The sequence below is a fragment of the Eubalaena glacialis genome, chromosome 7 (assembly GCF_028564815.1).
Source record: "Eubalaena glacialis isolate mEubGla1 chromosome 7, mEubGla1.1.hap2.+ XY, whole genome shotgun sequence".
In the NCBI taxonomy this organism is placed as follows: Eukaryota; Metazoa; Chordata; class Mammalia; order Artiodactyla; family Balaenidae; genus Eubalaena; species Eubalaena glacialis.
This window is the reverse complement of record NC_083722.1, coordinates 4186855-4201951: the sequence shown is the minus strand read 5'-3', so window position 1 is coordinate 4201951 and position 15097 is coordinate 4186855. Positions and strand designations below refer to the sequence as shown.

General features: G+C 53.3%; 1 protein-coding gene across 1 annotated transcript; it reads left to right on the top strand.

The window, feature by feature from the left end:
- Positions 1–6951: 6951 nt before the first annotated feature.
- On the top strand, positions 6952–14539 carry NRN1 (neuritin 1). Its single transcript, XM_061194792.1, has 3 exons — positions 6952–7006; positions 11148–11292; positions 14311–14539. Exons 1-3 carry the CDS (start codon positions 6952–6954, stop codon positions 14537–14539), a joined length of 429 nt encoding a protein of 142 aa, XP_061050775.1.
- Positions 14540–15097: the final 558 nt, after the last annotated feature.

Genomic DNA, 15097 nt, shown 5'->3' with positions numbered 1-15097 from the left:
AAAAGTTTATCACCAGGAGCCTCTTTATACCCACAAATGGAAAGGAAGTCTATCCAAAAAGTTTTCACAAAGACTGTCCTGGAGCCCAGCCTCACACAAGGACGGGAACGGGAGAGAGGACATTTGTGCAGGGGCCGCCGTGCTGCCAGCCAAGCTCCCTTCTCACTGTATTCACAAAATAATCGATCACATTTGTGGTCAGCCTGGCCTCCAGATCAGGACTGTCTCAGTGTTCGAGCAGCACACGTTCTTGAAAATATAATCACATTTTTCAAAAGTATCATTGGAAAAATATACATCTGGTAAAATGACAGTTCAAACAGATGAATTAGTTGAACTTATTTTTTAAAAATCATGGAATACTTTAAGAAGAGGAAAGACGACACCCATAGGCTCTGTTGGGAGAAGTAGCTGTTCTTTCTTGTGTGGACACAGGATCCTGATGGGCCGCTGAAGCTTTCACTCTGGGGATAAATAGCTACTTGATAAATGTCACTTTTAACCCTTCCTCCAGGTGTAAAAGAAAATAATGGAATCAAACTATATTCCATTGAAAGAAATAAGGAAGAGCTGCCAAATTTAATAAGTTCCCTGAAAACAACTAGTAAGTTCCTGCAGCAGGTGAAGTAACTAGGACTGTATATGTACGTGCGTGTAAACACACATCCCGTTCCCAACTCTGTCTTCTGAGGAGGCCCAGAAACGATTTCTCCTGAACAGCGACAGGCACTGTCAGGGCCTAGATCTTGCTTTTGAAACTGCAAAGAAGCAGAGCTTTTGGAGAAAGGACTGATTCCAGGGCTGGGTCAAGTCAAAGTGAGCCCAGAATATCTCTTTGTGTCAGCTAGTAAGAACGCTCAACGAACGATCAGGATACACTGAGAGGACACAAAAATCGGCTTGAAGGGGCCCCCACCGGCTAAGTAGGGGACAATTTGAGCATTAAAATAGGGGCTAAGCCACCTGGCTAGCTCAGTCAGTAGAGCATGAGACTCTTAAAATAGGAATGAGAGGGGATTACAGCACATTAAATAAAACAGAAATTCATGAGATGATACAGATATAAAGGAATAAAGGAAGGAAGGAAGGAAGGAAGGAAGGAAGGAAGGAAGGAAGGAAGAAAGGAAGGAAGAAAGAAAGAAAGAAAGAAAGAAAGAAAGAAAGAAAGAAAGAAAGAAAGAAAGAAAGAAAGAAAGAAAGAAAGAAAGAAAGAAAGAAAGAAGGAAAGAAAGAGAAGGAAAGAAAGAAAGGTAGAGAGAATGGGAGAAAAAGAGAGAGGGAGGGAGGAAAGAAGGGAAGGAGGGAGGGAGGGAGGCAGGAGGGGGGAAGGAAAAGGGAAAGAAGGGTGGGAAGAAGGGAGCTCTTCCTTACAGTAGAATGTCAAGTAACAAATTTAGAAGAAATGAGGAAAATAGAGAATCACCATTTGGTAACCATCATAGAGGTGGCTGACTTAGGAGTGGTCAGTGGATGCTAGGGCCCTCATGCAGAGTTATGATAAGGGCTAGGAAATCAGTGTAATCTCAGAATACTTCCCTCCAAAATACTTACCAATTACAAAGGGGGAAATGATGAAGTTAAGGAAGAGACACCTGACAAACCAGGCCATTGAGGTTAACATCCCCAGTGGTGGAACGGGTCAACATGCTGTTTCTCCCTAAGGAGATTCATTGAGAAGAACACACCTGGTTTATGAAGTAGTCTCACCATGACTGTTTGGTGTGAGTGTGGTGGTGAGAAAACATCACATGGACCAGGGTGAGATCATCCCCAAAGGAAAGGCTCTCAGGATACGAAAGACATGGAGACACTGAGGGTTTGAACATTAAGCCAGTTTTGCTTACATTCCTAGAATAAACCATACGTGCTTTCTCTTCTGTGAAATGCCTTTTCATGTCTTTTGTCCAGTTTTATTTCAGGGTGTGTGTGTGTGTGCATGCGTACATGCTTTAAAAAATTGGTTTCAGGAATTCTTTAGTTCTTGATACCAATTTTGGTGATTTTGGTAATTTGCCCTTTCCTTTTCTTTAAGGTGTTACTTTATGAACAAAAGTTTTTCATTTATTATGGTCAAATTTGTCAATCATTTCCAGTTCATGCTTTGTATGCTTATTTAAAGTTTAAGAATATTCATCTATTGATATATATTTCACTTAGTTTTTAAAGCTTTTGGGCAGGGGGCTATCTAAGTCCTTAAACCACCTGGAGTAGATTTTTTAAAATAATTCATTTGAAATAACTTTAAACATAAAGAAAAATTGCCAGAACAGTACAAAGAACTCCCATAGCCTTTCACCCAAAGATTCCCCAATATTAACATTCTATTGTGTTGTCCCACTGCTGTCTATTTATCCCCATTACTGCTGTTCCTTTTCTGAACCCTATGGGAACAAGCTGCAGGTATGACATCTCATCTCCCCTAAGTACTCCAGTGTGTGTCCCCCCCCAAACAAGGACAACCTTCTGTGTGATCACCCTACAACTCTCCAATTGGGAAATCAACATTAGTACCAACTAATGTCCCATTCACAGACCACAATCGAATTTTGCTAACTGTCCCAACGATTTCTCTGACCTTTTTGATTTAGGATCTTATCTAGGAATACAGATTGCTTTTAGGTGTCATGTCTGTTCTGTTTCAGTGTGAATGGAGACCACATAGATGTTCACTTTGTGATAAATTAGTGAGCTGTGCAGCTCTGTTTTGTGCATTGTTCTGTGCGTATATTTCATAATAAAATGTTAATTTTTAAAAATAAAGTATTTATTGTTAAATAGAAAGCTAATGACACGCATACATTTCAAACATAACATTTGCTCCCAGGATTCAGATTTCTGCATTAAAATCAAGTTTCTTCTGCCAGCCATATATTTAAGCCCTAGAAGTTTCAGCTAATTTTAAAGCAGTGATCAAAGAGTGAAAAATCACCTTACCAAGTAGCAGATGCAAAGGGAGACCCAAGCCTCCCAAAGTGGGTTTGTATTAGGACTCTACCACCATATCTCGAAAAAAATTTAACCCCCTCTTAGTTCACATGATTATTTAAATATGGTATAGCTGTCGTCATTTTAAATAAAAGAGCTATATACATTAATATTCATATTTTGATTAAGGACTCTAGTTGAAGGTATAAAAAATGACAGACTAAATTTGTGAGAGAGATGTATCGTTAGAGCAATCTATTCTAATATAGCAGTGGATTTTTTTCTGACCCAGGAAGAGGTGGGATTTCCTAGTAGACCTGGCAACTGCTCTCGCAAATAATTTCAAAGGGGTGTTTTTAAAATGGTAGCATCTGGAAAGTCCACTTAGGATGGATTGGTAGAGAGAGTTGGGAAATGGACTGGCTCAATGTTTTGCCCTGTTACCAGTGCAAGAACACACGCACCCGCGCCTGGTGTCCGCATGTGTGTGGAACATTGCATGCGCCGCTGGGGGCGGAGGCGTGCGGTGGGGGGGAGCTGCAGGACCCTGAACCGAGAAAGGAAGGTGGTGCAAACCAGGCTTCAAATTAGACGTGGTCTCTTTCTGGCAGTTTTAGGGACAAGGAGTTTTGCACATTTATGCCTTAATTATGCAGACCTACTTTCGGGGGGGAGGGGTACCTCTGGCTCATTTTGATATGCAGATCCAAACAGCACCAATTTTTTTTTTAATCCTGAACTGCATACGTTTCTTTAACTTTAAACGAAATTGCTTATCAAAAGGAAACGTGCCCTTTGCAAGAAGGCACCTGTAACAAGCATCCTTGCATGGACTTTATTCCTTGGGCTGCACATCCACAGTATTCTAGAAAACCTCCAGTCCACAAAACTCCAAAGGCGAAAACGGCCTTGGAGATCAGGTCGTAGTCCGATCTCCGCTGTTTTTTCAGATTACCGAACTGCAAGTCGGAGAAGCGTAGGGACAAACCAAGGTCACCGCAGTACTGACGACACAAGGCCTAGGACCCGCGTCTCCCCACTCTCGTCCAGTCCACTGCTTTTTCGCCTCAAGTATGATGTGGAGTGGACATTTCAAATTAAGAAAAGAAAGGAGGAAACGTTCTCCAAGGCCACCTTCAACCGTGGATATTGCCCGCAATGTTCCCAAAGAGCCAGCATGCGTTGGCAACCAGGGATTTCATTATCCTTTAATAAAGGAATTAGGAAAAACCAACCTCTCTTGGAGCCCCGACGGCAGGACGACCAGTACTTTTAAAATTAAGAATTTTTTTTAAAAAAACAGAAAAACACTGTAAGCATCTGCTTTCAACCATTTACCCCAATATCATTTACGCACAGTACTGACTCTGTTCTCTCACTTCCTCACTTTCCAAACGACCCCCACCAGCGAGGGGAGGCTGGGCTGCAAGTGGAGGAAAGTGGAGGGAAGGCCAGCGGGGGTTCCAGCGACGGCGCGCCCCACCCCGCGGGATGGGCTGGGACCCAGGACCGGCCCACCCGAAGCTGGTGGCCGTGCGCACGCGCAAACCGCCCGCCCTCTGCTTCACTCTGCTTTATTTAGCCCTTCAGCGCTGCCAGCTTGCACACCCCCAACGCCCCAAGTTCGGATGACAGGGGGTGGGATGGGGAAATCCCAGAGCACTCTCAGAAAACGACGTTTTGGAAGATCCGGAGGTGGTGGGGGGCGGTGAGCAGGAGACAGGCAAGGACGTTAAGGGCAAAAAGCCTTACACCGCCCCCCGTCGGGCCCTGCAACAGTCTGGGCTCGGAGCCGGCGCCCCAACTCTGGGCGGAAGAGGGATAAACCGGGCGGGCAGCACGCGCGGGGGCCCCGAGGGGTGGGGCGGGGCTGTGGGCGGGGCCTACTGCGGCTCCCCGAGGCCCCGCCCCTCGGACCAACCTCTCGCCTTGCCATTGGAGGGCGTCGGGGGCGGGTCCAAGAGACACCCGCCTCTCGCCACCCGCCCCCGCCCCGCCCCCTGGCCGCCCAAGTTTTCGGCTCCTCCAGGAGCCTCAGAGCGCAGGGAAAGGAAACACCCGGGGCTGCCACACCGCCCCTGGACGCTGGAAAGGCTGCCCCCACTGCCGCCCAGCCCGTCCGCCTGCTGACGTCAACAGGGTGGGACCACGAGGCCCCGCCCCCAGGCCCCGGGCCCTGGCCCTCGGGCCCCCAGCTCTGGGTGCGCCGCTCCTGCGGGATGCGGGGAAGGGGCCACCATGTGCAGACGTTCCGCGACACAAAGGGCCGCAGTCGGAGCCCCCGCGCCCCCCTTCATCCCCTCAGCCTCCGCAGCACGTCCCACCGCCCTTGTTTTGCCCCCTTCTCGCCCTTTCTCTGTCTCTGCATCTCCAAAGAGATGGGCGCGCAGGTGGCACAGTGCCTGGAGAAGTAGATTCGATTCGATACCGCCTTCATCCGACTGCATATCTACCGCTTACTTAATATCTTGTTTTCTCCTGTAACTTTGGGAGATTTAGCGGGTCCTTTTCATCTTTCATTTCTTTTTTCTCTTCACGGGCTCAAAGTCGGCCGGCTCCTTCCTTAACATTTGATTAAAGAAGCTAGGATTTAGGCTTCTTTTGGTGCAGAGGAAGGGAAGGAAACCAAAGCCTAACCGCGTTTAGAAAGAAAATAGCTCTGTTCCTCTCTCATCCTTAACTCACGCTGTCGCGGTAGCACCTCGCGCGGGCACAGGCGCAGCTGCGGAAGCACTTGGTTGCAGAGAAGGCTGCGTCTACACAGGGTTTGCGCCCGAGCATCAAAAGACAGTGCAGGTGTGTGTGGACGCGGGTGTCCGTGTGCGTACGTGATGTACGTGTGTGCGTGTGTGTACGTGTGTGTGCGCCAACAAATAACCTCAAGAGGCGCATCAGGATGAGAAGGAACCCCTCACACTAGCGATCGCCTCGTAAATTTCCGAAAGCTCTGCGAGTTAGTACATCCCTAGTATCCGAAACTCGTCTTTGCAGAGGCTCCTTCCTCCCTGCTCTCCCCGCTCCCCAATACAGGTGTCGCCCTGTCTCTTGAAGCGGCCCCTCGCCCGCGGGGGCGTCACCGAGGACGCGAGGTGTATATTTCAGGGCCCCCGCGTGTGCAGATTAAACCCCCCGGGCCTGGGCGTGTGTGCGCGCGCTCCCGTGCCGTGTGTGCGGGAGGGTCTGGGGCGCTCGGCTCGGCTCGCGGGCGTGCGCGTGTGTGTGTGCTCACGCGCTCCGGGCTGTGCCCCGAGTGCAGCTGCAGGGTTGGAGGAAGAGAGTAGGCCAGTGCAGGGGGGCAGGCGGCCCAGGGGGCTGTCGAATTAACGGAGCCGGCTGAGCAGTTTTTCCCTCTCCCGCTCTCGCTTCTTTAAACCCCGCTGCAACGTAGGGAGGGGGCCGGATTCGCCGTGGAGCTGGTGGAGGAGGGGGGCAGGTTGAAACAATCGAGTGGGCGCGCCAGGACTCCCCGGCTCCGGGCGGGGAGGGGAGAGGGAGCCCCGGTTCTGCGCAGAGAGGGGGCGGGGTTGGGGGCCCGGGAACAGCGAGAGGGCGGGGGGGCGGGGGGAGGGCGGCCGCGGGGCTGGGGAAGTGGTCACCTCCGAGAGGCGAGAATTCGTTCGGATCGCACATTAATTGGAGATAACTGATTAATTCGAGCTTCTGATGACTATAAATGGCGATTCTCTACCAAGGTGTCTTTATTTTTTTTGAAAAAAAATCATTCCGTGTCATCCCCCACGTCAGGCCTGCTCGTGGGCGTGAGGCTGTACTTCCTCCGCCCCTCCTAATGGAGTGAACCATTCCCAGCACTTCCCCCTCTCCCTCAGCCTCTCTCTCTCTCTCTCTCTCTTTCTCTCTCTCTCTTCCTCGCTCCCTCTCTTTCTCTCCTCCCTCTGCCTTCCCCGTGCATAAAGTCTCCGTCGCTCCTGGAACTTGTTGGCAATGCCTATTTTTCAGCTTTCCCCCGCGTTCTCTAAACTAACTATTTAAAGGTCTGCGGTCGCAAATGGTTTGACTAAACGTAGGATGGGACTTAAGTTGAACGGCAGATACATTTCACTGATCCTCGCGGTGCAAATAGGTAAGTGGCCGGCGGGCCGGGCTCGCGGAGGTGCGGCGGGCGGCTGGGTCCGAGGTGCCCAAAGGAACCGACTGGCCCGCGGCCGCCCGGGGGTGCGGAGAAGTCGGCAAACCTCCAGGGGTGGGAGCATGGGCTCCAAGGGACTGGCGCGTCCCGGGTTGGTTTTTCTAAAAAAAAAAAAAAGGGGGGGTGGTGGGGGGGAGAGATTCCAAACGTTCGCCAGGAAATGTGTGCAGCCGGCATTTTCTGGAGGGGTTTTCCCCCCTTTTTCCAAAGCGCACGTCCTTGGGTTTGCTCCCCTCTCTTGGGTTCACCAGGTTTGGTGCGCTCTGGGGAAATGCACTGGTTCCTGCTATACTGCAAGGTATTATTTTGAAGGGTCAAAAGGTGAATGCAGGAACAAGATGCCTAGGCAGCTACAACTGGAAAGTTTATGTGCAGAAAGCAAAGATATTCTGGGGTTCAGACTGCAGCATTTAGAACTTTGTCATCCTACCGCCCCCCCCCCAGCCCCAGTATCCTAGCTGCAGCATTCACACCGGGCAACGCAGACAGGGCTGGGGGACAAATTGAGAATCATAGGGAACCCCAGAGTACATCTTTTAATATGCTTATCATTGAGGAGCTTGAGTTCAGCTAAATATATGTGGATATAATTTTCTATGCTCATTTGCCTGTTCCTTTCCACATAGGCATCAGTATTTTCTATATAAGAAGGGGTTAAGAAGTGTTTGCAATATGTCGTGTTGGGTGCCTGTTATTTTTGTTTGTTTGGGATTGATTATGGGTGGGTTTATATAGTCCCCATTTTATGTTAAGGAATCTTGAGTCCTAGTTACACTGTCGTTGTTTAAAAGTTCACATTTTTTCATCCAAAATGAAGAAGGCATTATGGAAGGGAGCACTAGAAAACCCCCTTCCCTGATGCGGGTCAGAGCATTAATTAATGTGGCCTAAAAGTGAAAGTGAAGCAGATTATTAATAGAATGGACAAGAGAAAAAATAGAAACTCTTCAAACGGGTTTTCTGGAGATGAAGGAATTGTTGGTGCCTATCACTTCAGACTGTAGCATTCTTTGCAGACAAATCCTTGCAGTATTGCGGGGGGTGGAGGGGCTTTAGGGAATCGGTTTGGGGCAAGAGATGAAATGCATAACATTTTTCTTCACGAGAAATGTGGAGGAAACAGGCTTTGGAGTTATCTACACATTAAAATGGATTCTTTGCAGTGGGTTTTTTATGCATTTGACATGATTTTGAGTATCTGATTTTTTTGCATGAACATTGTAGGGGCTTTAGAGTGTGTGGATGCAGGATGTTGGCGTTGCCTTTAATCCTAAGAAACGATTTGCTGTTTTGAATCTGGCTGTTTTGAATCTTTGACATTAGTGCAAAGAGCTGCAATAAATAAAGAACATTTCTGATTGCAGCAAATCCCTTAAATCTTGGAAATAACTGGATGTGGCTTTTGCAGTTAGCCTGCAGATTTTTAGAGAGCAGGAGACAGCAGTTGTTTTTGATATAGGGATTGTAATCTGCTTTCCCGGGAGGAAATAACCTTACTACGGATGGGGTAAAAAAGACAGCGATTGTGTATGCGGAATACGCTTGGAACACAGTAACCTCGGCCCGAAAATGACCATTTGTTGGCTGTGGAATTGCAATGGAGCATACTTGTTCCCGAATGTCTGCCCTTTCCCGCACCAGAGCCTGGATCTTTATTAATTCCCGGCTGGGAACTGTCCCAAATCACTGACATTTGGCAAGAAAAGCGGGGGTGGGGCAGGGACGGGAAGGTGGAGGGGTGGTGGAGGCAAATGAAGGCTAGGCGGGAGGAAGTTTGGAATGAATGAGAGGTCGAACGAATGAATGAACGGAAGGAAAAGGCACGAGACGCGGACACCGCAGAGAACGGGGAAGTAGCCTGGGTCGCCCGCCCGAGCCTCGCTGAACCAGGGTTCAAGAAGGACGGACAGGGTCGCGCTGGCTGCCCCCTGCCCGGAGGCGTGAGCCTGCGTAACACTTCCCGCGCGCAAGCCCCCGGCCTCCCCAGCCAGCCAGAGACCGCGGAGCCACAGTTGCAAAAAAAACCAGAAATTTTCACGACTTCTTATTTTACACGCGCGCGCGCACACACACATGCGCGCTGTGACATGTCTTCTCCTCCAGCAGCCCCTGGAAAGATAACGCGACAGGAGCGCTTCCCGCGCCCCCCACCCCGGCGAACCCCAATTCTCCTTTAACATAGTGTCAATGCATCTTAGGGGCAACTTTCTCACCACCGAGTCTTGGGGGTGGAGGTAAGGGGTAAGGAGAGACTGGGTGCCGGGGCGGGAGGGAGGATGGACTGTATTTTATTTCGTTTCCTCGCTGCAAAGCAGCATCTGTGGTACGGATTATAGAGGGCGCCGCGCAGGGTTGATTTCATCGGGACCGCGTTCTGTTGGAACAAAGATTCGTTTATTCAGTGTTCTAGCTGATACTTGCAGTCGCAAGGGCTCTTACTGTTTCGTAGGGGGACCGGGAGATTGGTAAAGGTTTACGTATCTGCCCGAGCCGAGGTCGAGTCCCTTCCCCAGAGCTTCCCGTTCCGGATTAGAAAGCGCAAGGCCCGCCCAGCTCTTCCTGCAGCAATTTGCAAACGGTGCGCTCTCGGAGGCCTCTGCAGCTTCGGTCACCTTCCCCCTCGCCTGCTTCTGGCCCGGCTCTGGGCACCGGCGGCTTGGGGTGGTGAGGTCCTCCCCGGAGACACCCACACGCGCGCCGCGGCGCCCTGAACGCTGCCGGGAAGGGCCCGGCGCTCAGGGTCCGGGCACTGGAGGCCGATTTCGATTCCGAGAAGATTCGCCCCTTCTCTCCCCTCCCCTCGGCCCAGCAGCGCAGATCTGCGCTTCTTGCGCGCCCTCCTGGCGTCCCGGGTGCTTTTGGCCGCTCGCCTCGGAATCTTTAGCCCGGTTCGTGGGCCTTGGGAAGGAGAGAAATGGCCACGGCAGCGCGCCGGCCGCCTGGAGCCGCGGGGTTTGGCCGACCTGAGACCAGGAGCGAGGACCTCGGTGCGGCCTGGGTTTCTTCCTCCTCCTTCCCCGCCCCCCACCTCCTCCTCCTTCTCCTTCACCTCCTCCACCTCCACCTCCTCCCACCGCCCCGACTGCGATCCCGGTCCCCTCTGGAGGGAGCCTGGAGCTGGAGGCCGAGAGCCCCTGGCGGCAGCCACCTGGGCCCTCAGGCGCACTGCTGGGGCCTGGCGAGGAAGGGTCTCACCTCCCCCGCTGGCGGGAGTGGTGGCCGGTCTTTCCAGGGGAGCCGAGCCGCGGATAGAGGCGGAGGGAAGCAAGGGGCCGGGCTCACGGATTTGGCCTCCGCGGAGGTGACCCGGGGTCATTAGCTCAGACACATCCTGACCCTGCCGGGCCGCGACTGCCCCAGACCACTCGTCCCCTCGCCCAGTCTCTCGGGGGCGGGGGGCGAGGACCTCACTAGGAACGCACACTGCATGGTAGACAGTCGCCCTTAGAGTGGAACAATCCATGTCGGTGGCTGCTGGTAGCTTCCAGCGACTTTATTAATTTATTCATTCAGCAGTGTTTGCTGAGCGCCCGCCAAGCCCGAGGCTTTTTCGCCCGACGTGGCGCTCGGTTCGGCTGCGCGGCCCCCGGCTCTGCCGCCTCCCAGCCCCTTCCTCGCCCCCGCGCTGTGCTTTCGGACCCCCTCCGTCACCTCAGAAAGGGACGATCTCACTTGGAGAGCCTTGACGGGCTCGCTGGGGAAGCGTTGGGAAACGAAGGCGGGAGTGAGGAGAAAGAGAGAAATAAAAGAGGCGGGGGAGGTGAGAAGAGGGGGCGATGGAAACAGAAAAAGATACGGAGTCAGATGCGGGAGGGAGTCGCACAATAGGAATGGCCTCGCCTCCCCCTGTCCACACCGCTCACGCACCGGCCACCCGCAGGAGACGCGCAGTTGGGTGCGGGTCGCTCATTCTCGGGCCAAACCGTTCATTCACCTTTGGACCTGGCGCTCCCCGAGCCCGGGCGCTAGTGGGCACCGCTGGACGGGGTGAGGCGCGCTGGGCCCAGGCGGGCGGGCCGTCGGGCTGCGGGGCGGGGTCGCGGTGCTGCTGACCGGTGTCCCCTCCTCCCCGCAGCGTACCTGGTGCAGGCCGTGAGAGCAGCGGGCAAGTGCGATGCAGTCTTTAAGGGCTTTTCGGACTGTTTGCTCAAGCTGGGCGACAGCATGGCCAACTACCCGCAGGGCCTGGATGACAAGACCAACATCAAGACCGTGTGCACGTAAGTGTCCTCTCTGGCCCTCGAGGTTTCCGTTCGGAGGGGCACTGCGGAGGTGGGAGGGCGCCCCGCCTCCCGCAGGCGGTCAGTATTTGGCACCAGCGCGAATCCGCGCCTTCTCACCTTCTGGCTCCCACCCTCAGGCCTTTGCCGGGGCCTGCCCCGCCCAAGGGGACCCTGTGGCCTGGGATAGGCAGAGGATGATCCTTTCCGCCGGGCTCAGTCCCACCCTCCGCAGCCTGACCCGCGCGCACAGAGGCGCGCGCAGTCCACGCGCTGGAACCGGGGACGAGGGTTTGGAGAGCAGCTGGCAGTTCCTCGCTGCGCTTTGAGGCCGTCTTCGTCTCCCTTTCTTGCTGCGCGAATGAGCACTTCCCAAAGAACGGTTGGTTTGGTTTGAGGGGCGTTTTTGGTAGTTCTACTAGGTTTGCTTAAAAGGAAAGGCACTCCCCTATTTTGTCCACTTCCTCTAATAAAACTCCCCTCCGGTGCCCGCCAAGAAAATTCGCGAGCAACAAGCGAGTGCGGATCCCTCTTCCTCTTTCTAGGAGAGAGACTGAAAGAATATTTTGTTTTGTGCCAATGACTTTGCCCAAGAGGAGCACGTCCCGAATGTCCAGTGATCACCTCTGCGGAGTTGGTAGCCAATTCGGAGCTTTAGAGTAGTTACCCTTCTTGCTTCCCCCCTCCCTCCTGCATCTGCAAGGTGTCCCCAGGCCAGGCCAGGAGGGAGTTCATGGACAGGCCCAGTGGCGTTTTTCCAGAGCTTGGCTGGAAAGCACAGCTCCCACTGGCAAATGAGGGTAGCAGAGCCCTACTGTGGTGGACCAGCCGCATTTTAGCTGCTGCAGACCTTAGATATACTCCCATCTTCTGCAATACACATGCACACACATTTTTACTTTATCTTTCAAAAATAGTTGTGACCCTCCCCACCCCCATAATGGCCCTTCCAATAAAGCCAAGGCAAAAGGTGTTCCTTGTTTCCCATAGGTTGGAGTGACCATTTTCTGCACCATCCTTAATTTTGCTACACACAGTCTTAAATACCCTGGTGTCCACCAGAAGTCACAGCGGCTAAGTGGCTGCTACTTTCCTATCAGGAAAGGGACAAAACGCTGGGTCTGGGATGCACACCCACCTACTTTAATCCTAAGTGTCTGATGATAGGTAAGAAATGTACCTATAACGATGGACAAAAGGCTAAATACGGAACAGCTCTCAAATCCTCCATCATTTGCCAGAACTTGGTTATTCCAAGCTATTTTAATTTTTTAGCAGGACTTTGGTCCTGGAAAATGGAAATGAGGTGGGCCCCTCTCAGAGGTGGCGGCCACAGCTGGGTCAAGGCTCCCAAACTGTTGGTGGCACTGAAGCCCACCTCTTCTCAGCGCCACCTGGATTCTGTCGTCTTCCACCATGTCTCTCTTCCAGGAAGGCCCTGTCCCCATCTGGGCATGCATAACGAAAGGAGAGATTTAGACATCCTTTGGGAGGTGTAATTATGCAGAGAGCTGTCTTGCCGCCTCTTGGTTTCTCTAAATCTCAGTGTTTATTACAAATTGAGGAACCTGGAAGCCCTGCGCCCCAGGCCCCCCAGTCCTCATAAATCAGAGACTCACGGAGGTCATTAGAAAGCAGCCAGCGCTCAAGGCAGTCCAACAAGCATTTATAACTTGACTGTCAGCCAGAAGATGGGGTGGGAGTGGAAACCAGGATAAATCGTGCCTACAGTCCAGGCTAGTGAGAGAAAGGAGAGAGGGGAGAAAATGACAACCAAATTTCGTGGAGGGCCCTCCCTGGTGACCTGGCGCTAAGGCCCGGGCGAAGTGGGAGCCGGCCCAGAGTTACCGAGGCTCACTGATCGACCCAGCCCCGAAAGGAGACAGCGCCCCAGGAATCGATCACGGGTTGGAATTATATTTAGTCTCGAGATCTATTTTGGGTTTTCAGAAGAAAGGGGGACAATAAAAAAAAAAAAAAAGCACAAGTTGGATGAAGGTTGTGGGGCGGGGCTCGGAGCCGAGCCCAGGTGGAGCGAGTGGCTGAGTACGGCGCGGGGCTCCGGGAAGAGGCGAGAAGGGAGGACGGAGAGCAGGGTCCCTCGAAGGCTGGCAGCGGCGGGCACCGCGCCGGCCCAGGAGTCCGGGCCTGGGGGGTGGGGGGGGCTGGCACTACACCCCGAAGGCCGCGGAGGTCCAGGGCCACAAAAAAGCCTCGGGAGAGGGGGAAGGGCAGGGCCGGAGCTCTGGGGTTTGAGGAGGCTGGAGGAGGCCGGGAAGCCAGCCCCGGGGGCCCGGGCGCTGGCACTCACCGACCCCGTGGAGGGGAGAGGAAGGCCGCAGTCTCCGGACCGAATCAGAGCCGGGGGAGCGTGGAGAGCAAGGCGAGGGGCCACGGAGGACCGAAGCAAGTGCGGAGGAGGAGGAGGAGGAAGTGAGGAAGGGAAGAGAGGAAAACCGAGGGGAGGGGAAAGGAGGAAGACAAAGAAGGGGAGAGGAAAGAAGGGGAAAGGGGAGAGCGGGAGACAAAAGGAGGAGCGGAGGAGAATGAAGGCCAAGGGGAGAGCGCGCGGCAGCGTGGGGAGGGAGGAGGCGAGACAGAAGGGCGGGGGGAGGAGACAGCGGGAAGCCCGGAGGGGAGGGCCGTGCTCCGAGCAAGCAACCCGTCTGGCAAGCCAAGAGGCATTCATGGGCGGCAGCTTGCGAGGCTTGGCACTGTTTTCCTAGCTTTGCCCGCGGAGGCCCAGCGATCTGCGCAGGCCGAGGTGCGAGCGCGGCGCAACGGGCGCGGCCCGGCTCCCGGGCCGCGGAACCAGAGAGGGAAGGGGCGGCCTCCACCTTGGTCAGCGGCATCCAGGCTGCGCGGAGGTCCCGGGAGCGCCCACCGGGCCCCGCCCGGCGCCGGGCCGGCGGAGAGGAGGTCGGAGGGGGGCGCCGGGAGGTTTGCCCGGGGCGCAGGCCCGGGGTCCTTCCCGCGCCCAAAGTGAACCTGCTTCTGTTTTGTTCTGTTCCTCGCCAGATACTGGGAGGATTTCCACAGCTGCACGGTCACAGCCCTTACGGATTGCCAGGAAGGGGCGAAAGATATGTGGGATAAACTGAGAAAAGAATCCAAAAATCTCAACATCCAAGGCAGCTTATTCGAACTCTGCGGCAGCGGCAACGGGGCGGCGGGGTCCCTGCTCCCGGCGGTCCCCGTACTCCTGGTGTCTCTCTTGGCAGCTTTAGCGACCTGGCTTTCCTTCTGAGCGCGGGGCCGGCTTCCCCCGCGCGCCCACACACACTCACGCCATGCTCCCGGAAATCGAGAGGAAGATCCATGCGTTCTTTGGGGACGTTGTGATTCTCTGTGATGCTGACAACACTCATATAGGATTGTGGGAAATCCTGATTCTCTTTTTGATTTCGTTTGATTTTTTGTGTTTTATTTGCCAAATGTTACCGATCAGTGAGCAAGCAAGCACCTCAGCTTCAGTCCGTCTTCCCACAGAAATACGAAAACGGCAAACCCACCCCATTTTTTTAATTTTAATTTTTTGGCACAAGAATCTCAGGAACGGCCCTGGGCCACCTACTATATTAATCATGTTAATACATGACAAATTATGGGCTCCTCCTAATAGGAAAGAGAGGAGAGGAGAAGGCCAGGGGAATGAATTGAGAGAAGCATCTCGTGAATAATTCACGCTCACGTCTTTCTAACAGGCTGCCAGAAAAAACGCTGCTGAAATCACTGAGAGGTTAAGCTTTACCTGCTCGTGTTGATGCATCTTTCCAAGTCCACTGCCTTGATTTTCCCTCTTGTT

Bases quoted from the DNA above. Each gene is read 5' to 3' on its own strand.
- NRN1 (XM_061194792.1), top strand. From the start codon at position 6,952: ATGGGACTTAAGTTGAACGGCAGATACATTTCACTGATCCTCGCGGTG. The intron at 7,007-11,147 runs GTAAGTGGCCGG...TCCTCCCCGCAG, and splicing joins GATCCTCGCGGTGCAAATAG to CGTACCTGGTGCAGGCCGTG. The intron at 11,293-14,310 runs GTAAGTGTCCTC...GTTCCTCGCCAG, and splicing joins AACATCAAGACCGTGTGCAC to ATACTGGGAGGATTTCCACA.